The sequence below is a fragment of the Cuculus canorus genome, chromosome 6 (assembly GCF_017976375.1).
Source record: "Cuculus canorus isolate bCucCan1 chromosome 6, bCucCan1.pri, whole genome shotgun sequence".
NCBI classification, from domain to species: domain Eukaryota; kingdom Metazoa; phylum Chordata; class Aves; order Cuculiformes; family Cuculidae; genus Cuculus; species Cuculus canorus.
In genome coordinates, this window is record NC_071406.1 from 12,776,015 (window position 1) to 12,801,998 (window position 25,984).

At 42.9% G+C, this 25,984-nt stretch overlaps 1 protein-coding gene across 9 annotated transcripts in view; it reads right to left on the reverse strand.

Annotated features, from left to right (window-relative positions):
• The window catches only part of SLC15A2 (solute carrier family 15 member 2), a 73,975-nt gene that overhangs the window by 42,082 nt on the left and 5,909 nt on the right, over positions 1-25,984 (reverse strand). For 3 of the 9 annotated variants that reach the window (XR_008450304.1, XR_008450303.1, XM_054069337.1), the window contains exons 1-8: positions 17,328-17,402; positions 16,979-17,025; positions 13,524-13,611; positions 12,758-12,899; positions 10,855-10,947; positions 9,754-9,853; positions 4,523-4,613; positions 2,326-2,403 (exon numbers count right to left, since the gene is read on the reverse strand). Coding sequence is in view for 7 of the 9 variants with exons in the window: in XM_054069337.1 (XP_053925312.1) it covers positions 2,326-2,403; positions 4,523-4,613; positions 9,754-9,853; positions 10,855-10,947; positions 12,758-12,899; positions 13,524-13,611; positions 16,979-17,025; positions 17,328-17,364 (676 nt within the window). In the remaining 2 variants the exon portion in view is untranslated. Of the gene's footprint in view, positions 1-2,325; positions 2,404-4,522; positions 4,614-9,753; positions 9,854-10,854; positions 10,948-12,757; positions 12,900-13,523; positions 13,612-16,978; positions 17,113-17,236; positions 17,256-17,327; positions 17,404-19,750; positions 19,848-21,694; positions 21,803-25,984 lie in introns of those variants that run through there. The other 6 variants (XM_054069339.1, XM_054069341.1, XM_054069342.1 and 3 more) reach the window with 6 other exon arrangements.

Here is a 25,984-nt window from a genome sequence, read left to right on the forward strand (position 1 = left end):
AGTAGATCCACGCTTTCACCCAGATTAGTGTCATCTGCAAACTTGCTGAGGGTGCACTCAATGCCTTCATCCAGGCCATTGATAAAGACATTGAACAGAGCTGGACCCAGTACTGAGCCCTCGGGAACCTCACTTGTGACTGGCCTCCAGCTGGAGTTAACTCCATTGACCACCACTCTCTGGGCCCGGCCATCCAACCAGTTTTCAACCCAGGAGAGCGTGCGCCCATCCAGGCCAGAGGCTGACAGTTTCTGAAGCAGAATGCTGTGATTAAGATATTGGTTTTTCTTGGGTTTCTCACTCAAAGCAGAAAGAATATTGGGCTGAGAATTCAAAATCCTGTCAGAAAGGAGGCTATTTGATTACATACCATTTGTTCTGCTCTTTGAGAGCCTCCGAGCACATTGCAATTCCAAAGACATTAAGGGAGAAGCACAATAAAAGCTGAGCATGGAACTCATACAGCAAATGAACCTCAATATTTTAAACTAACGCGATTTTCTGGGTCAGTCCACAGCCAGTAGAGAAAAGCAGACACCTCTGTCCTAACGCAAGAGGCCTGGGACACTGCAGGGAACTCACCATTTCTCTTTTCTGACTATGAAGGCCCACTGCATCCAGCTTTCGCTTGCAGAACTGTCAAAGAGACCTCTGCAGTCACTTTAGGTGATTCACAGTAAAAGACACTTGTCCAAAGTCAGCCAGAGGGGCGACTTTTGCTGCATAACTTTTAGCGTCTCCCTATGGAGCTGTTGACGCCTCTAAAAGGTGTTTCATTAGGTTTGCTGAAAAACCTTCTGACAATGCCTTTGAGTCCTTTGGGAACTGAGGTTCCCGCATTAGGTTTGGCATTTGGAATTAAATAGCATCAATCTTGCCCCATCTTTCAGACACTGAAGCAGCCCAGAAAATCTTGCTCTATAAGATTGCCTCTAAATCTATCCTTGCTTTCCATCATCACGGGGAGAGGGCCAGTCAGGGATGAAAGAGGATTTTTTCCAGTTCTGCATGCAGCTCACATAGTCAAATATATCACTTCCAAGAGCATTTTAGCATGTTACAAAAGACCTCCATGGAGCTTTGGAAAGTGGCAGTAGGACACTAGCTAAAAACACATTTCGATTGATGTCCTCACCAAAACTGCAACTACTACCCTGCTAGAAACATTCATCAAACAGTGGTGCACAGAGGAGCCTGTGCTGCCTTAAACTGATAGGAACGGGCCACAGGGGAAAAGAGAAGCTTCTCAGGCCCATGACCATGCATTTGTTCAAGAATAATTGCTGTAACTTTAGCTGTGGCCTGATGACATTTCTCCAGCTTCCTGATTCTTCTCTCTGATGGGATTTTCAGGAGAGAGAGCAACATTCACATTTAGTGAGTGACCAACTTTCCAAATTACTGATGCTGTGGCGAAATCACACAATTGCTTGGTCTCTCAATTAAGCTAAAAAACTGAATGAGAAGTCACCCCATGCTGTGACAAAATCTCTCAAATGCAGTGCAATAAGGGGACTGCTGCCCTGGGCCGCTTGCAACTGTGAAACCAAAGCTAATGGGGTGTCCTCTGTATTGGCTACCAAACAGTAACCATAAGAATGTAGAAATTGCTGAGTATTTCATAGGGGTTGAAGAAGAAATCTTGACAAGTATATTAATGGGGCTAAGATGCTAGCTTTAGGAAGTAGGGTGATTGTAGCTGCCTCCTGACACTTGGACAATTAAGGGCTTTTTATTGCAACATAATAATAAGCTGTCACTGTAATCGTAGGAATTATTCCAGCAAAGCAAAGTGAGACAGCTCAGAATAAAGCAATATCTCATTCAGCTCCTTCTATGATTTCCATGAGGTGTGCAAATTCTGAAGTAAAAGTCTGAGCCATTAAAGATGGCCCCAAGCTGCAAAGCCTGTGGAAAGTTAAAAAGTGGCATGCTAAGCTTCTCTGCTATAAAGGAACTCCGAGCACTGCTCAGATCACAGTTCAAAGGCCAAGCCCACTCACAGGCAAAGCTGCGAGCCATAAGAAGAATCATTTTGGTATCTCCCTTTGATTTATAAAGCAAGGCAATTGTATTGTGAAGCATTCACCACACGCCCTCATCAGTATCATAATAAACCATGGCAGTAAAGCCATGGTTTGCCCACCGCTGAGTGAACTAGGGATTTTTCTTTTTGTTATTAACTGTGGAACTGTTGGGTGACCTTGAACTCTTGCATTTCCCATCACAGTATCCATCCAGACCTAGTGAATTTGTGCATTTTCTCATCTATCCATGGACTTAAAAATGGTAACTCCTATTAGAAGCATCATCGTTTCCACTCACCAAGCGCCAACACCATCAGTGCTGCTGGGACTCCAAAAGCCAGTGCATAACAATCCTCTCCAAAACATTTCACATCCCCTGAAAAAGAAGTCGGGAAACAAAGTGCCTCATTACAGTCAGAGTTATGTTACCAGGGCCTTTGATTTGCTTCCCCTAAATCAGTCAGTTCCCCAGGTTTTAAATCTTCTTTGCTGGTGCTTGACACTGTGAATCGAATCTCCTTGAAACAGTTATCCTCCCTTGATGAAGACAATTGGAAGCAGGGTTAGCGTCTGCCAGCAAAAGCAGATGATAATGGGATATTGATGAGAATGGTAGAAGGGAACGGGCAGTCAAATAGGTAGAAAGAAGTGGTAGGAAGTGTAATTGGGAAACAGTTAAAATAAACAGAAGACATTCTGTATTTGCCTAGGTCTAAATAACCATACTGTGTTTCTACATTATTTGTGCCGGGTGTGTGAGTTACTGAGCTAAAAACCTGAATCTGTCACAGTGGACGAAGTGGAAGCCAATACCTCTACCAAAGAAGTGGGAGTACAGGATAACTCTTAAAATTCCAATTCATTTTCTCATTACCATTCCAATCCCACTAGAGGCAGCCTGCTCCAAATGTCAGGTCTTGCAACAACACACAAGGAAGCCAGGTTTGTTACAGAATGGCTTTGATCAGTCTGTGCTATGGTTTGCTGAAACCCTGAAGCCCTTGGACCAGGCCAGTTCTTGCACCATGTGCCTTTAGAAGTCCGGTTGCAAACAGCAAGATAGCAGCAAGTGACCAGAAATTACTGCGTTCTTACATGGAGTGATAACAAAATGGCTAAAATTAGCCAACACAGTTAAAAGGAACCCAACCCATGAATCCTGCAGTTGTTCCTGTTTGTTGTCCCTGGGCAGTCATGGTCAGCTGCATGGCTCTGTGCATGCATAGCATTTATTTGCTTATTTTCAGCAAATTAGCTGAAATCCAACAAAGCTGGCAGCAAGACATTATAGGCACATTGAACTTTTGACGTGCAAAATGAGTAAGACTTTTCCAGCCAAAAGCACATATTCCACATTTCTGCCAAATGTCTACAAACTGCATTTCTTGCTCTTCCAAGAAAAGCTTTCACACTTAGCAGAAATTTTTCTCTTTTCCAATCCTCTCCACTCACTTCCACGTTGCAAGTTATTTTATTGTAGGCTACATTAGCACAGGTGTAGATGTTCAAAGGGGACTGGATTTTCATCTGCATACTAACTACATTGGGCAAAAGCCCCTTCCCAAGAGGATATTGATCTGGGGACAGTGGTGAGTGAAAGAGCGAGATATACAGCATTTGTCTTTGCATGGTGTAAATATGAGACAAGCACAATTGCCCACAGCCTCGTGAAATGAACAGCCTGCTTAAAAATCCACTATGAACAAAGAAATCTTCTTGGAGGCTGTGGGATGGAATGAAAAAAATTGCTGCTAAGTGTGAAAGCCACCTTGTCCTTGCCCCTGTGCCCATCCCCATCGCCTATGGCTTGCTGCTCTGACTCCGTCTGTATTGAAAGCGTGCCAACCCCCTTGGTTTCTAGGTGCTGCAATACAATGAAGTAAGCGCAGTGAGACTCAGGGAACTAAAAGGAGTTGTGCAAGCTGGCTAGAATGTAAAGTAGGTCTTAAGTGGGGCATAGGCCTGTGCTTTGTCTTCAAGGCTAGCTGCTCAGGGCTGCAATCTTGCAAGCAGACCCACACAGACATGCTTGAGTGCCAGATCAGAGCCCTCCAGAAGTCAGGAGCATCCTGTGAGAGGGAGAAGGTAGGACTTTAAAACCAGCCTTGCTCATTTTTTCAGCCCTGACACCTGCACGGGACAGCAGAGATCAGTTCCTGCCCACAGTCTACCTGCAGGCAAAACGGGGGAATAATCCTTCAACGGCAATAGGGAGGATTAGATGACTATGTAGGTCCTTCCACCCTTCATATTTTAACTCTACATTTCAGGCTGGCTTTGAATTACAACCAGGAATATAGTTTCTGTGACTTGTCTGCTAGGGCTATAAATCTGTTACACTGCCACAGCAGGACTAACAAGGTGTAAATGCAATACGCTGGCCACTTCGCAGATAATGTAATTTCTGCCATTCAGTTGTCATAACAGCCCAACAATGCAGAGCAGAGTAGTCATAAGGCAGCTAATTTATTGTCATATTCTAAATCAACACTGACCTCTTAATACAGGAGTTACAAACGTGGAGATCAAACTTCCAGCATTAATGGATAAATAGAAGATGGAAAAAAACTTGCTTCTCTCCGAGATCTAAAACAAGAGAAGACAATATCAATGTCACAGCTAATGCACTGCATTGGGCTTGCAAATTGAACACTATCAATTCTCTTGTTAGGAAGGCTGGGTAAATATTGATACACACTGCATAAAAAGTTAAGCAAACAAGCTTGCATTCAGGTGATGATAAATGCTCGCACAAATCAGCTCACGTTACTTGAGAAGCGCTTTGGGGATTTTTGGCATTTCAGAAGAAAAGCCACTGTTTCAAGAGTGTTTTGAGATTAGAAGGAGGGGAGAACATTTGCTTATTCAGAACAAGTAGCATGATTCAGATCCTCTGTCACCCAATTCAATCCAATTTGGCATGGTTTGACAAGCTCATCATTTTTTCCCATGTCTGAGACTTTTTTCTCCCTCCTCTCCTGTGTAGAAAGAGAAAAAGAAACCTGTCTATTTTGAGGAGCTAGAAATGAGAGCATAGATGAGAGTGTGCCAGCAAATGAGAGGTGTCCTTGAGACAGGAGATTACCAACCTGAGACCAGTCAACCTCAAACTAATAGGGTAAATTAAATCTACAGGAGCAAATTCAAGAGTCTGATGCAGGAATGAACTCTTTAGAGAAAGGGTTCAGAATTTAGCTGATGTTGTAACATAATTTTTATAGTCAAAGGATTCCTGTTGGTCTTCTTCCTTCCTGCATATTTCATAATTCGGAAGGAATCAAGAACCTGATGCAGAGTTTGGTCCTTTTTGCAGGTTTAATGTGTGAGAGCATTCAGCCACCAGCAGTCTCACCTTGCTTGTGAGGGAGACATACGTGCACAGTCGCATGCACATACGCTGTGATAAATCTCCTTGCTGTGCCTGCACGGGCCAGCCGAGTGGAGAAAGAAGAGCAGGCTACCTGTCCTACCCCATTGCTCATCTGTATCACAAGCTATGGGACACCTGAAAACAGCATCTAAGGACAGCCCAAGCCCAGGCGGCCAATATATTCCATATGTATCTAGGCTTCACTCCCAGTTACCACCAGGTCCTGTAAAGGTAGTGGGAAAATTACTTAGGACATGGCTTAGTGCCTGGCAGAGACCTCCTTCAGGCATGTTGAGCCGCATCTCTAAGACCTGAGCATCATTTGAATGCAAAGCTTTAACATAGCTGAGTGTTAGAAAGCTCCTCAGGGTCCTGGTCCTGTCCCCTCTCTTTATAACATGTCCTGGTTCTGTCCCCTCTCCTTACAACATGCCCTGCTTCTGTCTGCTACCTTAGACAACAATATTCACAAGGCGAGGGCACAGGAGAAAATGTGAAAAATTGCAGGCAGCTAAAAGAGAACGGCTCTTAAGGAATGAAACCTGGGATCCAAAAATGTAACAAAACTTCGCATGACTGATGGTGCAGCCAACAGGGAATACTTCTGTTTCATATGACAGGAAGATTCTTATCACAGGGGGTTACTGCAGGGAAGGTGAAACAGCTTTTCTCTATGTCCCCTTGTGAAGCAGGTACTGGGAAGGTGTGCGTAGGAGCCCCTTCATCTCCCACTGCCACCCACCGAGGCATCTGGGGGTCCCATCACTTGTATTAAGGGCCGTGCACCTTCCCCCAGCACAGTCACAGAGACCCCCATCAACTTGAGCTTCTGGCTTCTCCACAATTTTATTTCCAAGCATGTCTCACGTAATCTAATCCATATATCACTCGATTTATCCTACATTAAAGGGTTCATAAGCCTTATAATAATCATCTCTGTAGCATATTCCCATGGTTAATGGAAAAAGCACTGGATCTTACTACCTCTTATACTCCATTTCTGTCCTTACTAGTGGTTTTGATTACCTGGAACTTTCTACTGCTAAGCTCGTAAAATTATATTTTCTTCTTCTTTGTACTTTTGTGACCAGTTAGTTGTCATTGTAAGGAAATCTAGAGAAACGAGCAGCCTCAGCAATCTCTCCTGCTTGCAGAGTAGCCCTGCCACTCCTTAACATGGGTACTGCAGTAGAGTCCTTAGAGTTCTGCCCTCTTCTAGTCAAATTCTCATGCCATATCTCTAACCCTTCATATATGAGAATTTCTGAGAGTCGAGAAAAACTCAAGCATGCAGCTTTCAACATGATAGAGTCTAGAGCAACAATTACTTAAAAGAATGTGCTGGTAAGAGAAGAGGGTAGTGATGAATAAAGAATTTGGAGCATCTTATTTCACACATTTTCAGATTTTAGTGATGGGAAAAACATGGTAAGAGAAAAGAAGTGAGTACAAAAATAATGATCCAGCAGCTTGCAAATTATACTGATTGGAAAAACGAATTCCCTTCCTATTTTCTTAATCTTCAGAGCAGACATACATTAGCAGCATGATTTGGATTAGCTAATTTGAGAAAAGGTACCGCACATGATAATCCTGATCTCCTTGGCAACCAGAAAATAAAGAAACAAAGAGAAAGCTATTTAGTACCTTAAATACCATATCATGCTTTCTGAAAGCAGCTTTGGTTCTTAATTAATATGCACAGCAGCCTTTGCATTCATACAACATATCATAAAAATAATTTTGTTCGGGCATTTTTAGCTTGGACTCCTAATCCTATAGGCAAAGATGTTTGCAAAGCTCCCGCAGATAAACCTACTTTCCTTATCTGACCTCCTGCTGAATCAGTCCCCTTCACTGTTTGTAGTAGTACTGTTCTCAGAAAGGTGGATCACAAGTCTACTAAATTTGTAAAGCACTTAAAAGAAAACCAGACTGACTGCGTGCATTTACCTTAAAACATAAATTTGCCTCTATGTGGGAATAGCAGGGGCAATTTATTTATTCGACATTCAGAACTACCACATCCCTAGTTTCCATATGGAACAACTAAGCCTATGCACTTAAAGGCTCAGCTGAAACTTATTGGTGTCCTGAAAACTAAGGGGGAATCAAATGCTTCATTTCATTGGGAATTTTCAAAGTTTATTTCATCCTACCTGGAATGGAAGACAAAAAAAAAAAAAAAAAAAAAAAAAACCCAAACATGAAAAATCCTCTCAAACACCGCTCCAGGAAACTGAAATACTCTGGTTGGCCCCAAACCTTTCATTCCTTACAAAATCAAACCTTCTCATTCCAGTTTTGAAGACTTAAATTTCCTATCACATAGTATAAAACCTTTTTCTTTCTGAAAGGCCAAGTCATTTCAAAATGCTAAAATACAAACCTTTCCTTTCTGAAAAGAATGAATAGAGCAGAACACATTGTCCTTATCACAAGGCTTTTTACAGTTTTCTTTCTCTAAATTAGTTTTTCTTGATGGTAACACACAGGTGAATGTTTGAGCCTTAGTATTTGATAAATTTATTGCAGAGGTGTAGTCTGAATGTTGGAGAATGGGCACAGACCCACACAAACACAGGTAATTCAGCTTTTTCTCTGTAACTTGGTTGTGGTTGCAAGTTTGGGATAACGATATGTATGTGCCTAACTGGGGTGCTGAGACTCATTAGCTGAAGTCTATAAAACACTCTGAAGATAAGTGGTATGTATTATCATAATGTAATTAGGTGGTAATTGAAAGATGCTGGATAAACATTATTAATCATTAATATTCATAGAAGTAGCACTTCTGAAAACGCTGCTATAACACCTGTTAGAATCCTTTTGGGACAACTATTTGCACTGCAGGCTGGGATGCCCATATGCCAGTACGCACGCAGTGGATTCCCAGTGTGCGTATGCTGTACTGCCATCCAGCTTTCGATCAGAGTTGGGCCAAGTGTGAAGGCTGGTGACCACCAGATGATTGCTACTCCCTGTCCTGCAGCATTTTCTAAAGCACCACGTCCAACTGACAGCACAGGATGGACATGCCTGCAGGAGGTTCCACTTTGAACATGAAACATCTTGTGTTTTGTTACTCCTTAATAACCGCGAGTTTCATCACTTCAGCATCAAGCAGTTTGTGTGCAGAAGGCACAAGTCTTCCCAAAATTTTAAAATAAACATTGTAGTTGATATTATTCATTCATTAAATGCTGACTATGTGCTAGAGCACTGCAAAAGACAAACACCAAACTGCCCTGTGGGTCTTCTGCCCCTTATCCAACTCTACTAGTGCCTTTTCTGATAGCTCATTAGTCCAACGTCCTTCTTCAATACCACCAGTGATGGGAGTTTGCATCTCTCAAAGGTCCTATTATTTTCCAGTACTTCTCTAGATCTATTTCTGCAATTCTTTTCCTACCGTCAGTCCTAAATAATCCTTCTTGAATTTAAGCCTACTCCTCACAGATACCAACACTTATTTTCTTTCTTGTAACTGTGGCCTTCTACATATTTGAGGACTTACACCACACACAGAAACTGCAGGTTTGAATAGCATCATCGAGAGAATGGTCAACATAAATCTAAATGTTTCATTTCAGGTCAATTTGAAAATAATGCATTTTGCCTGAGGATTAGTGCTTCCTGACCTGCTTTGCTTCTTTAAGCACTACCTTATCCCTGGTAGAGCCACTGTGCTGCATAAGGGCAGTTTGAGATTAACACGGATAAGGGGTTAAGCGCACATTATAGAGAATAAGGACACAAAGAAACTAGACTACAATTTGCAGGATGCAGAACACAAATAGATCTAAAAAGAAACATTTTTCCAACTCTTCAAAACTTTCCATGCAGAAAAATCTAGGAAAAATTTTGAGATGATTTTGTACCAGTACTACTTTCAAAAGACTGGAATTTCCCACAATTCTTTCTGAACGACACCTAAGACACAGACTATGACTGATTTGAGGGAAAATTCCCAAGGAAGCATAAGCTGGTGACACAATTTTCTCTTTCATTTGCTGTATTCCATTGCAGTGCATTATAATCGCTGTTAAGCTTGTTCAGAAATCGCTACAGTTCCATGATACAGGATTTTCCAACTATTCCGATGTCAAATTAACATTTAGATGATTTGATGCAATTATGACCTATCCTTCCTGATATTAGTCCTGTTCTGCTGTCATTTTCCTTTCCTAAAGCACCCAGATTCTCTCAGATTTTATGAAACCCATGCTACCTCACATCTTACTACATATTATCCTAACACGCTGGCCCTTATTCTAGTACAATAGGATTTGATCACATAAGCATCCTTTTAACGTGAGCAAACACTGCAGATTTTAGAAAGAAAGTAAATCTTACATGTTCCTCTTCAAACTGGTCCCCACCAAATGCAGAGACACAGGGCTTGATACCTCCCGTTCCAAGGGCGATCAAAAACAGACCAACCATAGACAGGATCCTTCATGCAAGAACAAAAATAACACCATTGCAGAACCTTTCCAGAGCTTATGGAAGCATTTTAGTGTCACCCAACCATGATTCCTCTGGTATCATTCTTTTGAGTACGGGTAGTGATGGTGAGCCAGGTAAGCATAAAAACCAAATTGTTTATCCTCATTTCTGCATTAGGCACCAGTCAATTAACCAGTTCTTTTGCTGTTCTGAGACTCAATGAACATTCTAGAGAACAAAGATCCATGGGATTATTTTTCAGTCATATTAGAACAAAAGATTGCAGAGATCAATTGGGGGTGGAAATCTTTTCCTGTGCCCTTCCAGCCTGGTAAACACAGACAAACTGTTTGAATTAAGCTTACTCTTGGGTGCTTTCTACTTCCTAGTGCTGTTCAAAATATCACGTTTGGTGCGACAGGTTATGTCTAAAGGGAACAGGAATGTCAGGACCAGCCAGGTCAGGGACTAAATGAAACTGTTCCGTAAATGAGATGCGCTCCTCTCTGCATGTGCATATTTCAGAGCTGTGACTACCTAGGCAAAACCAGCTTGGTGTTTTCAGGGACACCAGCTGGGGAACTACTCTGATAAGCCTATCAGTTCAGAATTCATAGGTCAGGAAGGGTTGTACCTTATGGAAGAAACAGACCCTCTGTCACATCAGAAAATGTATCTTTGGTTTTGTGTTTCCATGCACAAAGGAGAATCTTGCTAGGCCAGGCAACTATGCTGATGAGGAAATAAGGGAGGAATGAGCCTGGTGCAGGCAGGTCCCTATCTCAAAGGGCTTAATTTCTGTGGTGGTTTCCAGCTCCTTCTGGTGCAGCCACACTCTAGATCCACCCTCCTGTTCTTCCTCAGATATCCCAGACCCTTTCCTGATAAAAGCAGCCCATGCACAGCCCCCAAACTGCCGGCCCAGGGGAGGCAAAACAAAGAACAGTGCTGGATAAGCCAGCTACCATCACAACGTACTACAGCACTGCAGTTTCGACAGCTACTTACACATGAACCACCTGGTTGCCTAGGGATGGAATTGCACCGACTGACTTTATCAGATGGCCAACCACATACACAATGGAGAGGTAGATGATCGTCCTGTGAGGAAAGCAAACAGCGGTGACTGAAGTTGCTGGGTGATGTATGATCTGGAAACAGAGTGCACCTGTGCTTCCTGATACAGCAGGTCTACTTGGCAGACACGCGAGGGACCGGTTCGTTCATACCACTGGTACAGGAGGCAGCTATAACTCCTTTGTGTCAACAATGAGAGCACTGGAAGAAAGAGACAGGCAGGTGGGTTCAGACTAAGGAAGAATAGACCCTGCTTTCTTTGCAGAGTTTACTGAGCAGAAAAAACTAACAATGTTTCGGTCTTGTCACGCAGGAAAGGCTGCAAATAGAAGAAAACTGTTCAGGTCCAACTCAGTTTCCAGGTTACGAATAACAGGCATGCTGTAGCATGCACTTAAGCGAATATCTTGACTGGAAGTCATCTATAGCCACTGTTGCCAACATTCAACCCACCTAACACACAAATTAAGAGTGTGGTTTCCTCATTACGAGTCTGTTTTAGATCCAAACTACCTCTAAAGGACTGAGCTTATCTATCTGCCTCCCCCAGCTTGGTAAGGGAAAAGAAGAAATCTGACTAAGAGGATCAGGCTCTTGAGTGTATTCTATTCCTTTATCACTTTCAGGATTAAAAGATGTCTATGTATTTATGTGCAGACTAGACACAGAGGGAATGGAAGGAGTTGTTAGGACAGAGGCACCTGAAGAAGCCCTATAAGCTTTGAGTACAGAAGCAGTCCTTGATGCATCCAAGCCCTGGTTGCAACAGCTAATTTAGAACCACATCAGATCGTTACTGAAAGCCCCTCTAATCTGTTATCCTATCCCCAGTATTGGCTGAGGTCCAACTACTACAGCAAAAGCCACCTCCCATGGAGATTACACATAAGATTTACCTTCTCACAACATCATATTGCAAGATAGCCTCAAATACCAATAAACACTGCTAGCTGGCATTAAATAATGAAGCTAATAAACCTCCACGGTTATTTCTTTTGTTCAAAAGGACAAGAAAATGCAAAAATCTAACCACAAATGAAAAAGAGCATTAATATGTCCTTAAGAACTTCCTGCTGGAGAGGCATATGGCAGCTGGCTTTTTCCTCTTGAGAACCTTCTGCCAGATGTGCTTAGTCCTAGAGAGAAGGGTTTGGGCTGCACTTCATCACTCTGACAGCCGAGACTCCTCAGACAATGAACAAACAGTGCCAAGCAAAGAAAGTCCTATATCCAGCTGCTCACCACCACTCTGGAGCAGACGATGGGCTCACAATTTATGAGTGGAAGAGAAGACTAACTTGTCTGGGGAGACTTTACCAGGTTACGTGCTGAGGGAGACGATTTGGACGAACCCCGGTTTCTCTGGCATAAAAATGGGCATGCCCACACATTCCCTGTGCTGTGAAAGCATAAAGGTAAGTACAGTATAGTTAGTGACATTTGTCTGAAACTGCAGGATCTAGAGGACGACAGCACTTCTTCACCATCTTTGAATCATTTTCAGAAGCAGATCTCAGCAAGCTGAGTGTTAACTACCCTACACCTCATCTCCCTCAAAGTGGGTGGGGAAGGACAGTGGAGAAAAGGTATGCTTGTGACATTTAATTTGTTCCAACTTTGTTGCCTGTTGGCCCTTGGGTGAAAGAGGAGCACCAAAAAGCAAGAACAAACAGATCAGTTGTTCGTCCGTTAACAGAGAGGAGTTGACCTTCACAAGTGTGTCTTTGCTGTGCTCTGAGATAGCTTAAAACCAGGCGCTCACACAACACTGTCCTTGGACAGGTTGCATGGCGTACACGTATGCTGTCTGAATTAGAGATACATCTTCACTTACTTGTATTTCCCCAGCCATGAGTCTGCCATGATGGCTCCAATAACAGGTGTGAAATAACAGAGTGCAGAAAAGGCATGGTACACAGCAGTGGAGAGATTCTCATCCCAGTGAAAGAAGCTTAAGAAATATAGCGTCAGGACAGCTAAAAGAAAACAAGCAGATCACATCAGATAATTAATGTGGATCTCTGCGGGCAAGCGGGAAACTACATCACAGTTTTAAGAAAAACATCGATTTTTCTAGCAGCTATGAGCACTGTTGTGGAAAGATCTGGGCTTTGAGAATTGTTCTTCATAATCCCGGATACAGCAAAAGGTAAAATGAGATATACGAGTATCAGGCATTTTTTGCTCATAAACATTTATGTTTAGCTGGAAAATATATTTTCTATCTTATCTTACCATAACCTGTAGTTCTGTTTATGTGCATTTTCTATTTGCAGATTAGGTGCCTGTACGATTGAATTCCCAAACACGCTGATTGCACACAACTATGAAAGATGTCACATATTGGAAAAACAGGTTTGAGACAGAGAATTATATAAAAATTTAGACCGTAAGGTACATTTAGAACTCTCTAGTCCCAACTTCTGCTCAGAGCAGGTGTTGCATCAATGTTAGGGCACACTATTCATACCTGCATGGCAAAATATTCATTTACTTTGAAAGACAGCTGAGACCACATGTAGCCCAGCTCTGGAACACCAGACCAGTGTGTATAGATAGCCAAGAATAGGAAAGTCACTTCCCAGACACAGGCCACATACCTCTCATGCCATAGTAGGAAAAGCGCTCACAGAACTCATTCACCACGATGAAGGCAATGCTTAGAGGATAGTTGGAGCCACAAAGTTTCTGCGGGAGGCAAACAAGAACATGTCAGCTGTGTGAGAGCCTTCACCCCAGCAACATATCCCCACAGTGCCTGGGTAGTGGAGAAGAGTTCATTCCAAAATCCAGGGACTTATTGCTGCTTGAGTGTCCTGGGGCTCAGGCTTAAAGGAGGGAGGGGACTCCTCACCTATCTCTCATTGGTTAAAGCTCCCCAGTGAATCAACCCAGCTGACGTTGGCCCAGTAAGGACTGCCACGGGGATTCACGGACAGTCAGCAGCTCACCATGCTTGTAGCTCCAGAAAATCCAGTGGAAAGGTCCTACCATGCCTCCACTACCATGCAAGAACTCAGTGAGATGCAAAACCACCTTCAGATGCTTTTTCTTCTACACTTGACATAAAGACACCACCTTGCCCCAGAACTGCTCCCTCTCCTAGTATCACACCTTGCCTCAGCAGTTGGTAGACCCCAGAGAGGTGTTGTCTGCTTCTGTGTGAAGCTCTTCCCTCACATGTGACAACTGCCCACAACGTGTGTACCTCACTTGCACTGAACTGTGCTATCACACCCAGTGAAGCAGACCCTTAGCCCTGTGTCCAGCACTCCCTCAGGCACGGCATCCACTTCATACTTCAAGAACGCTGGCATAGCTTCAGATAATTCAATTTATTAATCAAAACTGAGCAAAACAGCTTTGGGACTGTCAAACCTGTGTAAGCGTGGCCACTCTCTCACTGAATTTGACTTCACTCCAGCTAAAATCAGCAGTTTCCAAGCGAAATACAAGGCATTTAAACAGATGAGTCTTGGCATGACCTTGCATGGGCCTCCGTCTCTCTCGCTACTCTACTGTGGTCTGAGCTAAGTGGCTTCCAGCTGCTCAACGGCCTCACAACAGGGAAAGCGGGTTTTTAGAGCATTTTCCAGTCTCTGACAATTAGTGGGGGAAAGGGGCTGGCTACACGCTTAGGGAGGGAACGGGACAGGGTGCAATGTATGATATTAATAATTTCATTTATCTTTGTGGTTTTAAACATTTGTGGTATGGGCAGTGAAGTGAGATGAACTCTTCACATGCATTTCCATGCCTCATGTCAGAAATAATGAATTCCTATATTTCTTCCCAGAGTCCCAAATGCAAATACAGGTACCAAAATAGATGTGTTTATTCAGGCTTATTTCACCACCAAGAGATCTGAGCTTATTTGGATTCCCAAAGCAATGGCAACAAGTTTGGAAGAGTCTTAATGATGTTGTCTTGCTGAACAGTATACAAAAGCAACAAAAGAGAAAAGACTGGCTGTCTGGGGAGGGAAAAAAAAGGAAAGAAATATTTTCTGTTACTTAACCCAGCTTCTCTAAAGACAAATATTTTTGTCCTTTTTTAATATATGTTTTTCTCTTACTATTTATGGGCTGCCTTTTTATTAAGAAACCTTTGGCCTCTTTTCTTCGCTAGAGTAAGCATGTAATTATCCATTTCATTTATTATTTACTCTGAAACTATCATGCTCAGTATATGGCTTGTAAGACAGAGTGGGCTCCCTTGGAAACCACATTGGAGCCTCCTGCTTTGAGACTAGCCTGAAAATGGTGGCATATATATGCTGTAAATACACAAACATGCAGACATATGCACAGATTGAATACCTTTCTTCAACAAGTTTTTCATAATAAAGAAGAAAATCCATAAGAGGCAAATTACATTTCCTGTGGGTGCTTGGAGGCATTTTCTGAACTTGGAAGTAAAATTGTATAACAGGGATAATTTTCTTCCTTTCTTTCACAGACCTTGCTATCAGTACTCCTGAGATTTAATAACATTTGATGGAGATGCAGAGCGTGACTGTTCAAACCCAGATGGCCATGTGTCAGGAACCCTGCTGCCTGAATTCACTCCTCAGCACGGGCCGTGCTGGATTTGGTTACAGCAGTTTAAGATATCACCTACCATGTTGCAACCTACAGTGAGAGAAAATCTGGCAGTGAACCATTTTAGAGCACTGGGATAGGCACTTGCCACAGATGAGCAGGGGCAAAAAGGGAAAGGAGAGCAGGAGGTAGTGACTTCACAGCTAAACCTTCCCAAGCTCTGAGCCAGAGCCCTGAGTAAGTGCTTACAAACACAGAGCAGCACCTTACGGGCAGGGGTTCCTTCATCTGGCTCGTACCTCATGAGATGGCATTGACACATGCAAAAATCCTCATGTATTCTCTCTGCTGTATCACTGACCTGCCTGTGGCCTGCCTGGACATCCAAAAGTGGGCAGCTTTCATCCATGCAGAGCGCCAGACGCAGTTTGCTCGCTTTCGCGGAGGAGGACCTTGCTCAGCAGAGAGCCTCAGCAAAAGCAAAGAGGCTAAGCCTGGATTCATGAGTGCAGATAGTCTGCTGTGCTTAGCTACCACTGTAAGCCCGGGATCTGCAGGATTATGGAGTTTTTAAAGATACTGTGGAAGTTGATAGTCTGCATCTTTGGAAAAAAGAAAGGTCATTTAAAGTATCAGGTACAGGTGATGTTTGTTTTCACCTCTCCTTCTTGCTGACTAGCTGCAAAATGGGACAAAGATTAATATTTCACAGGAGCTCTGGATATCCAATAGTTAACGTCTGCACAGTATTTAAAACTGTGAGTTAAACAGTTGGCTATGACATGTTAATGATGTGACTGAAGGCTTTAAAAGCAAGTATTACCATTACCAGTATTACTATCCTATAGTTGTTGTTGATATTAGTATTATCCTGTCCTGCAAGTCAAACCAGGTGCCATACAAGCCCTGTTCTCCCCAACGACAATACAATGTACAGTTTTTAGGAGTCAAGCACTCAACTGGAACTAGCCTGAAAACTGCACAAACTTCAAAGCTGCAAGGCAAGAAAATATTCACCTGAATCTGGCTTTAAATCAAAGATGTAAACTTGAGGCTCTGGCACTACAGATAAGCTCTGTCACACACATCGGTGGCCTGTCCTCAATCCTTGTCCTTTTTGCTTTGCAGCATCTGGGGAAACTTCCTTGGCAGGTTTCATCAAACTAAGCAAATATACAGGTCAGCTCCCTCCCTCCCACACATGACATCCCTCTCCAGCTCAGAGAAGCAAGTCCTTCCCTACAAGAAAAGTAGAGTTTAGGGAAAAAGCAGCAATCAAAACCCATACCCTTTTCCCCAAACATTCACACAGTTCATTTTTTCCCTTTAAGCTGCCCTTTCTTAATGAGGTTAAGGGGGGGATTTTTGCCTTGAGTTGTTAATGCTTATTTCAACCCTCTGCAAGAAAGGGTGTTTGTCTCTAGCCAGAGCACAACAGAGGAAAGAACAGAGAGATCTTGCAATGTTTAGAGTAAGCTGAGCAGAAAGCAAAAGAAACCAGCTGTAATACTCACAGGGGATTTCTTCTGAACAGGGTATTCTCCTTTGGGGGGATCATCTCCTGCAGAAATAAAAGTGAACAAAGTTTCCTTGGATTCGTTTCTCTGAAAAGCGTTCATCTCCCCTCTCGCCTTGTCTCCCACCATGCTATGTGGCTGTGGTGAGTTGACTGGGAAGATTTCCAACCTCAGGCATGAAGTTTGATTCAGTTTGAGTTAACCCTAATTGAGCACATTTGCGCAGCCAGGGCAAAAAGGGGAAGGAGATGCTACCAGGAAAGACAGCTCCAGAGTTCAAGAAGAGTCAGGGAACACAGCCCAAATCATTCACAGGTTTGGGCTGTCAGCACTTCGTGGCACAGACCTCCTATTTGCTTGGCATGTCCCCAGCTATTGTACATGCCCCAGTCCAGCACAGCACTGTATGCTGAACAGATGTGAGCTGAATAAAAATCTCCAGTCCCAGATACCCCTACAGCCTGCGGATTTAGGAGCAGAGTGTGCATCTCCCTGCTGATGCAGTAATGACAGGCTTATCCTGCAGGGACAGAGGGATATCATCCCACTGAAAAGCCACACACCCATCCCAAGCTGTAACTGCCGAGATGCTCATCATGCCAAATCCTCGGATACCGGATGTGACAGACACCTGCATCGTGCTAAACAATTTCTTTGCTATCCCAGGAACGAAGCAACCCAGGGTTCATTCCCACATCAATTCCCTGGCTTGACCTTGCTTTTTCCTATGGGTCAGTTTAATCTAGAGGGCACAGTCAGCACCCAGGAGCAGCCCCAATCCCCAACTCCATTTCTCGTTATCCAAAAGGCTACCTTGGGCCTCCCTTTGTGGCAAATGCATCCTATGCTGTGCAGGGAGCTCCTGGATTCGCCCTGCAGCTTTGTGGGCTCAGCTCCCTGCATATACCCCATTGTCCCTCATCCCCTGCCCTTCCCGCAGAAATATAGGAGCTCTTTATCAGTCTTCTTCCAATGCCATTTACAAAGCAAAATTCACAGCCTTCCTATCAACCATGCTCAGTGGCTGTGGCTCCGCAGTGTTCACGGTGCAGCGCAAGATTTTTTTCTTGCCTGTACATTTGGCTTCTTTAAATGGTAAATGTTCAATTTATTTTCCCAAACATTTCTCCTTTCTCTTATCAGCAAAAGTATAAACTACACATAGAACCTACCGTTAGTACAAGGAGCCTCCATAAACTCATCCCTAGCTCCAGCACCAAGATGCTGCTAGTGCTTGGGTGTCACAAGAACAAGGTTTGCAGCTGACAAACTAGGAAATAGGCCTTTGTTCACACCACAGATCCTTAATCTGCCTCCAGTTGTTGCTAACAAGACATGAAGTACACTTTGATAAGGGACTTAGATGTGACAGAATGCATAATTACTCCTCACATTCCCTCATGTGCTCTGGAATTGCTTCCTCTGAAGATCCCCAGGGATCCTGTTTCAGTCCTGATAACCAGGCAGCTAAACACAAAGTCCAAACTTCAGATGAGGCCAGGAAGGTCTTTTCATTTCTTATGCCCTTTTTCTTTTGCAGAGGTGGCAAAACAACTGTACCTCCCCTGTACTGCCACAGACTAGCTCCTCATCTTCAGCATTCCCAGTGATTTACACATCTGCATCGTCTTTCTTTTCTTTTGGGTCACTTCTCAGGTTCCACAAAGAGCCTCCATGGAGGTAGAGTTTGTTAAACTCATTTCATGGGCAAGAGTGACTCAAAAGTATGCCCAGCACTGGGCACAGTACGAGGAAGAGGACTTGTGCTCATTGGCCTTGTCTCCTGCACAACAGCTTAGCACATACTCTTGTGTTCTCCAAGTCTGACCCCATGCTAGAGGCAGCAGGAATATTTCTGAGCCCTCTGGTGGTACCTCTTACTGCCCTCAGCATGTCTAGACAACTCCTGCTGTATTCTGCCATGCACAACTGAGCAGAGTAAATGCAGCAGCAAAGTTATTAAAAGAGTAATACAAAATAAGGCAGAAAAGTTTTCACCATCCCTTGTGCAGGGCTCACACGCAGCTGCAATGTGATGCCTTAATATTTTCAGCATCCTGCAGCTATATTTCCTCTGTGTGTACACCGTTGTGTGCATCACTAAGCGAAATTGTTTTATTTTATTTTAATACTAGCATGGAAAATGGTATCTGTTGGTAGAGTTAACATACTACTTGTCAAATAGACTGCAGAGGTGTTTAGGTCGTTAGCTGCCAGCTTTTCTGAGAGAGGAAGGAAGAAAAGGAATTCAAATATCTGGTAATAAATGGTAATTCATGGCAAACAGCAGGAACGAGTTAAAAAGGGTAAATCTGCAAGCACCTAAGATACAAATGAGTTCGGAATTAGATTCGATAGATGGAGACCTGTGTGGCTGGGCTTAAAATCAGGAAGGAATTGTACCACAAATGGAAATAAGATAGCATTTCTGAAAACAAGTATAAACAAAGAGATCAAGCATAAAGCAATAGAGGCTGCAAAGCTAAAGTACAAAATGAATTACAGCTAGCAGGGGAGACAAAAGGCAATAAGAAAAGGTGTTAGAAATGCTGTCAATGTCAGAGAGAAAGGAAGGAAAATGGAAGTCTGTTATTTAAACTAGAAAACAAGCAAACAAAGGCTCATCCAGAGAAGCCAGAAAAGTTGTGTCCTTTTTGTTTGCCTTTACTGAAAAAAACTGAATTGCAACGAGATATGTAACACAATTAAAATTAACCAGCAGGAATATGGGTAAAATGAGACAAAAAAACCCAAAGAATATTTGGATACCTCAATTGTGCTCAAATCATTAAAGCCTGATGAAGTTCACCTTGAAGTGCTGCATGTAGTTTTTGAACTATTTCCCTTGTAAAGGACAGAAGCAGGACAAGAATCACCACTGCCTTTACAAAGGTAGGTTAGAACAACCCGGGTGTATTCCTCCATAGCCAGAGAGATCCTTGATCGGATAATCCCTTCTAAGCTCCAAAAGGAGAACAAAGATTACAAAACAGCCATTATAGATTGGAAAAAAAAAATGCTCTCAAACCAGACTGTTTTATTCTTTGGCGACAAGGTAAGTGGTGTAACAGCTATAGCAGCTGTGGATGTGATGTATCCCAACTTCAGTGTCTCCAGTGTTTCACGAGAAAAAAAAAGGTCCAGGTGAAATATCCACGCAGTCAACAACTGGGAAAACCCTCTCCAAATATCTATCAGTGATTTTCCATTGCATTAGGAGGGCATGGAAAACATAGGTCCTCAGCTTTTCCAGAAGAAAATAGAACATCAGCACAGCGGCATGCTGCTCGTGTTTGTGTCTGAAACCAGGGTAGAGCAAACTTGGAGAGAAAAGGTATGAACTCAAAATGATGCTGCTAAACAAGACAAACCAACATGCGGCTCCAGAATGAGAAAGATTAAATTCAGGGAAGAAAACTACCAAATGCTACCCCTACCCATCAACAGGAAAAGCAGCTGCAGAGATCATTTTTATCAAGGAGAAGATGAGAAAAACAGCTGACTTTATTTTCAGTGAAGACGACTCAGGGCTGCTTTTGGCCAAATTCCCTTTCTGCAAGAACAGGTGAGCACTGAAACAGAGATGGCATGGCTGGGGCTGCAGGGCTCAGGCGATCTTTAATAACTGTTATATAGGAACGTATCAGTGACCAGCTAAACATCGTGCCCTGTCCTGTCCCAGAGCAGGTAGATATATGAGGTACCCTCCTGAATTTCTGTGAAAATCATGTGCTAATAGAACTTCAGCTGGTAAATAGGAAAGCAAGGACTGCTTTCTGTACCATTTCCTCTTCTCTGTGTTATCCTTTAGGCAAGTGGGGAATCTGTAGGATGATTCATGCTTAAATATAATATTCAGCTACCAGATGCCTTTCATAGCCAGAAGTTCCCATGAATAAATTTTTCTGTGACTTTCAGTTCATCTTTTTTTTTTTCTGGTTCCCAAATCCACAGGAAGACAACCTGCATTTTCTCTTTGCATTTACAGTCCTTGGATTCCCACTGCTTCCTGCTGTAGTACTGTGCACATTGATCTGTTTATACTCAACAGGTCTCTTCATTTTTATTGGCATTCCTATTGTGGTACAATCCCTCCTTGGTTTTTCAGCTCAGCCACACTTCTATTAATAATGAGACTTATTCTTAATTTGTGTACACTGCCCATAATTTTATAGCCCTTTTACCATATCTGTGTTTCTCTCTTATTTCTCTTTCTACATTAAGGCCATAAGAAGCTAGATAAATGCGTACCGGCAACACTTTGAGCTTAATGACCTGGCCCTGGATAGACTAGATAACCTCTCCAGGTCTCTTCTGGCTTATTTTCTCCAATTCTTTGATTGTAGGAAAAAGCATAGTTTATACTGATTTAGATGGATCAAGACATGTTTCCATTACCTGTAAACTTCTCTCAAACTTCAAAGAAATTTAAGAAAATTATGTATAAAGTCACTTGAACAACCAGGAAAATATATCTGGAGTCCGTAGACCTACATCTCTGCTCTGTTCACCAGCCTTTTATAGACTTAGAATTGTAAAGATACTTAGATTAATACACTAAGAATAGTAAGTACCTGATCTGTATTTGAGAGCTTGTCAGCTGGTCACTAGTCAACCTGTAACAATCAGAGAAAGTTCTCATCCCTCCTGCTGCCTTTCTGCCTTCAGTTTCTTCTATGATTAGCAAGAATAAATCTTTAAAAAGTCTCTCACCAGCTTGGGCTTCCTTTGCAGCCTGCAGCATGCCATCCCCATCTGCCATGCCTTCTGCCTCCCACGCACCGGATGACCCCAGCTCTATTGTGCCTGAAAATGAACCTCGTTAAGCAATCCTGGCTCACTCTTACCCTCCTGTTAATGTTTCACTTCACAACAGCAATCCATTGGTCACCAATAAAATAGTTAAACTTCATTTTTCAACTGAAGTCACCTCTTCTCAGCTCCCAAATATCACGGGGAATCTGCCTTTCTCCTTGAATATAGCCTCTAAGAGTGTGTGGCATCTTTCATGGATGTTTGTGATCAATCACTTCAGTGCAGCCGCACTATCTTTCAATAAAATTACTACCTCTGGATGAGAAGAGGGACTGGACCTGTGACTAGACAGGATCTACAGCTAGCCATATATCCAAACTTTTGATGCTGTACATCAGTTACAGAGTTATATATGTCTTCTAGTAGTTAAGGTTGTGAGAAGACACAGGGTTTCATCATCTTTTAACAGACTGGCTCTGGTTCCTGGTTCTTCACATGTCACACAGGAATATAGATGTAACATCAACATGCCATCCTCCCAGACCCTTTTTCACCTCTGTCTGAAGGATTATCAACGTTTTTTTCTACCACACTTCTGTCATGCATTCCTTTCTGCTTTCCCGCATAACCTCCTCTATAAACTGCTGTGACTTCCTTTCAGAGAGGCTCTAAGGCATCTCCTCTGCAGGCGAGGACCCCAGATATTTTCTGCAAATACAGAAATGGCTCACAGTGAAATTCTGGGCATTCAGTGGTAGAGTAAATTGGGGTCTCCATCATCAAACATCATGGCCCTGAAGCTACCTGCATCCTTTCCCTCTTCATTGCACTGAAATACCAGTCACACCTATTTGATGGCCTCATTTCTCTCATCATCACCTCAACACAAAAAAAGCAGCCAAGGCTACAAGCAGGTATGCAGTTCCCTACGAACTCCACTATTAGCTGAACAAAGATTGGTCCAGTGGAACTGCGCAGGAGGACTAGAAAAGTGAACTAGGGAAAAGCTGAGAGACAATCTAACTTTACAGAGAAGAGAAACATGCAGCAATAGCTACTTATGTGTCCAACAGTGAGCCGCCTAAGACAATCACAGGTCAAATTCCAAAATGAAATGAAGAATAAATTCCTACAGGTGTTGAGTCATTTGATAGAGCAACAAGGGATGCACAGCCTGAGGTGAAAGGAAGAACAGCACAAACAACATAAAAACATGATGGTAGAGTGTAAGTGGATTGCAAGAGTAGGATTGAAGTAAAACTTTAATTACGGCTACAAAAGAGCAGGCTATTCACATGAGATATTTTAAAGTAGAGATAGATGGTAAGAAGGATTTAAATCCAGGTTGTATGGCCAGGATCCAGGGAGTGTTAGTCATATTGTAAGAAGATGTGCCATAGATAAATAGAAAGCACAGCATGGCAAAGCTAGCAGTAGGAGCCTCTGAGCAAGCACTGCGAAAAACAAGCAGAAAAGAAGTATGAGCACTGCAGGACAGACAATGCAACAGAGAAGAAAAGCTGGAGGGAGAATGATTGTTGGGAGGAATAAAAAGCTTTACTTGGTGATGCTTGTGAATGCTGTTACAAGATTAGGGGAAGAAAAAAAAAACATCAGGAAAGGGCTTTTATTTCTGAATAACTTTTTAAGAGGCTGCCATAGCATGGGAAAAAATTGGATTTTTGTCTTCATTGGAGGGAATGTTCAAGCAAAACACAGAGAAAGATAAAGCTGATCAGCTGCAGCAGGGAATTAAGAAAGCCTAGCACAAAGAAAATACAACCACAAATGTAAATTATTTTCTAGGTTCTTGAGATGGGAATATCACAAGATCACTACAAAAAATTGGAAGTTGGCTCTAAGAAAAAGACTTGTGGTCTTTTGGAACAGACCACTTATTAACAGTAAGCGAATACCAAAGAAGGTTATGTATTGCACAGAAAAACAGCAATAATTTAACTATTCAGGCTGTCAGTAAGGAGAAGGGCTAAGCAACCTCTTGCACTCCTTTCCAGCTACTTGCCCCACCAGTTCCAAGTTGTACTTAATGCTATGGTGTAAAGTATCATGTCCTGACTCAGAGCTGACTGGTAGCACTGTTTTCAGTAATTTCAAGACAGAGAAAATGGATATCCAGGTGCTTTAGGCAATCTGGACTCATGGGAACATGTCCAGTCCCTGGGGTGTTTCAATGTTCTGCCCCCTTCTGCTTGGCCTTTGTTTGCCCTTTATAGCAATATAAAGCATTTTAGGAACGCTGTTCACTTCTTAGAGACAGTCCCTAACTAAAACAATAGCCAGTTTTACTGTTCACGTAGGTACATAAAGTCAGCAACAGAGAGAGGGCTCTGAAAAAACAAATGAAGAAAAGGAGACCCAAGACAGATGTACAAGGGGATGTGACCTCTGTTTCTAACACACTAGTCAGTGTAGTTTGACTCACAAGGGTGTAAGTGATCAATTCCAAATGACTTTTTTTATGCCCCTAACAAACAAGGTATCCTAGTCCCTCAGACACCCAATGCCACAACTCTCTGGCTTAGGCGTAACTCATGCCCTTTGTTTAAAATCACTGAAACAGAAAAACCTGAAGGTTTATGCCGTCCACTTGCCTGGGGCTGAAGCTGGGTCATCCAGTTCATGGAGTGAGAAGGTGGGAGGTCTCTGCAGCTGGAAGGAAGATAGATGTGGTGTGGCAGGACTTTGAAAAAACACCTGAGGATCATTTAGTGTCCCAAGAACATTTTCTTCTTGATGGTATCAGAAGCAGGTGTGTACAGTGCCATTCGGCAGCAGGTCTCACAGAATTGCACTGAGCAGATATCAGAATCTCCATTTCAGAGATGAGCAGACGAGGGAAAAAACATCCTGTTGAAGGTAGACTCCATTGAAACCTCTTGCATGCCAGCCCAGCAGTCTAGCTGCTAAGCTGCCCTGCCTGTACTATTATCACAGGAGAGAAAAACCATCTACTGATTAATTCTGCCACAGGCTCTGAAGGACGACTCAGCTACTGAAGACATTGCAGCTTGCAGTAGCCTTGGGTCTGGAGGAATGTTGACAGACAGTTGCATCCAATGTCCCAGATATCCCTTGAGTGCATTGCCTTCCTCTCCATGCTCACTTTCAGCCTCTGGGACTGCCTTGGGAAATTCCCTCTTTGCACTGACCCTTCAGCTGACCAGTAGCTCCTTTCTGGTGGTGAATGCCTCACCCTCTCTCATCTAACTCTATAGTAAAAAGCCACTTTTACTCACTGCTACTTTCTCCTTCAGCAAGAGACAGCTGGCAATGAGAAAGCAGGAATTCTCTAATCACTCTATTCCTCGCAGCCAGCTCACAGGGATGCCTGGCACCAGGGTCAGGGTCTATCAGCTAGTGAAGGAGGCGGCACGGTTACAAGATGTGGCAGCAGGACCCCAAGGTTCAGTTCTGACTACTCTACTTCTATGGTACCTTAAGTACATGTTTCAGGGTTTTTTCTAGCCTTAACTTCACTGTCGGTAAAACAAGAGTCAAGCAGCACTAATCTCCTGTACATCTAGGTTGAATGTTTTCGTTCAGTAATCCGACTACAGGACTAGAAGAATCTCAAGGAAGGCATTCATTACATCTTTTCCAATTTTTTTCCACGCACCTACAGTAAACAGCCTGTTTGTTTTATTCTTTGCAAGCTGCTTTATGTCAGGAGACATAACATATTGCACAATTTCAAATCTTTGCCATCAGAGAGGGTATTCTCACCATATTCCAGCACGCAGCTGTTTTTTGACTGCAGTTTAAGATTGCAATTGTGTAATCAGTGTTTCATCAGGGCAAACTGCCAGGGATTGAGAACATGTATATCCCCAAAATACCTCTGTTCTGATAAAAAAAAAAAAAACCCTGCAGATCTAATCCAGAGAGACCTCAGCTCCCTGACAGCGACCTCTCCCAGATGCAAGTACAGACCAATACGGTATGACTTTCTGCATTCTAGGGGCTGTCATTTCCACCAAGGTGTTAATCACAACCTCCCCAGCCAGCTCTCTCCACTGCCATGCCAAGGGCCACAGGGGCTCTTCCAAGATTCATTAACTCTGGTTCCCTGCATTTTGATAACAAGCTTGAGGCCATTCATTCTTTTCAGCCTCCGCCCTCAGCAACCATTGGGATCAATTTGCTCACATTGTGAGCACCAGCTCCAGAGGGAAGTACAATCATGTGGGTTTTCCCTGCTTCAGTCCCAGGGGCACTTGCATAAAATTA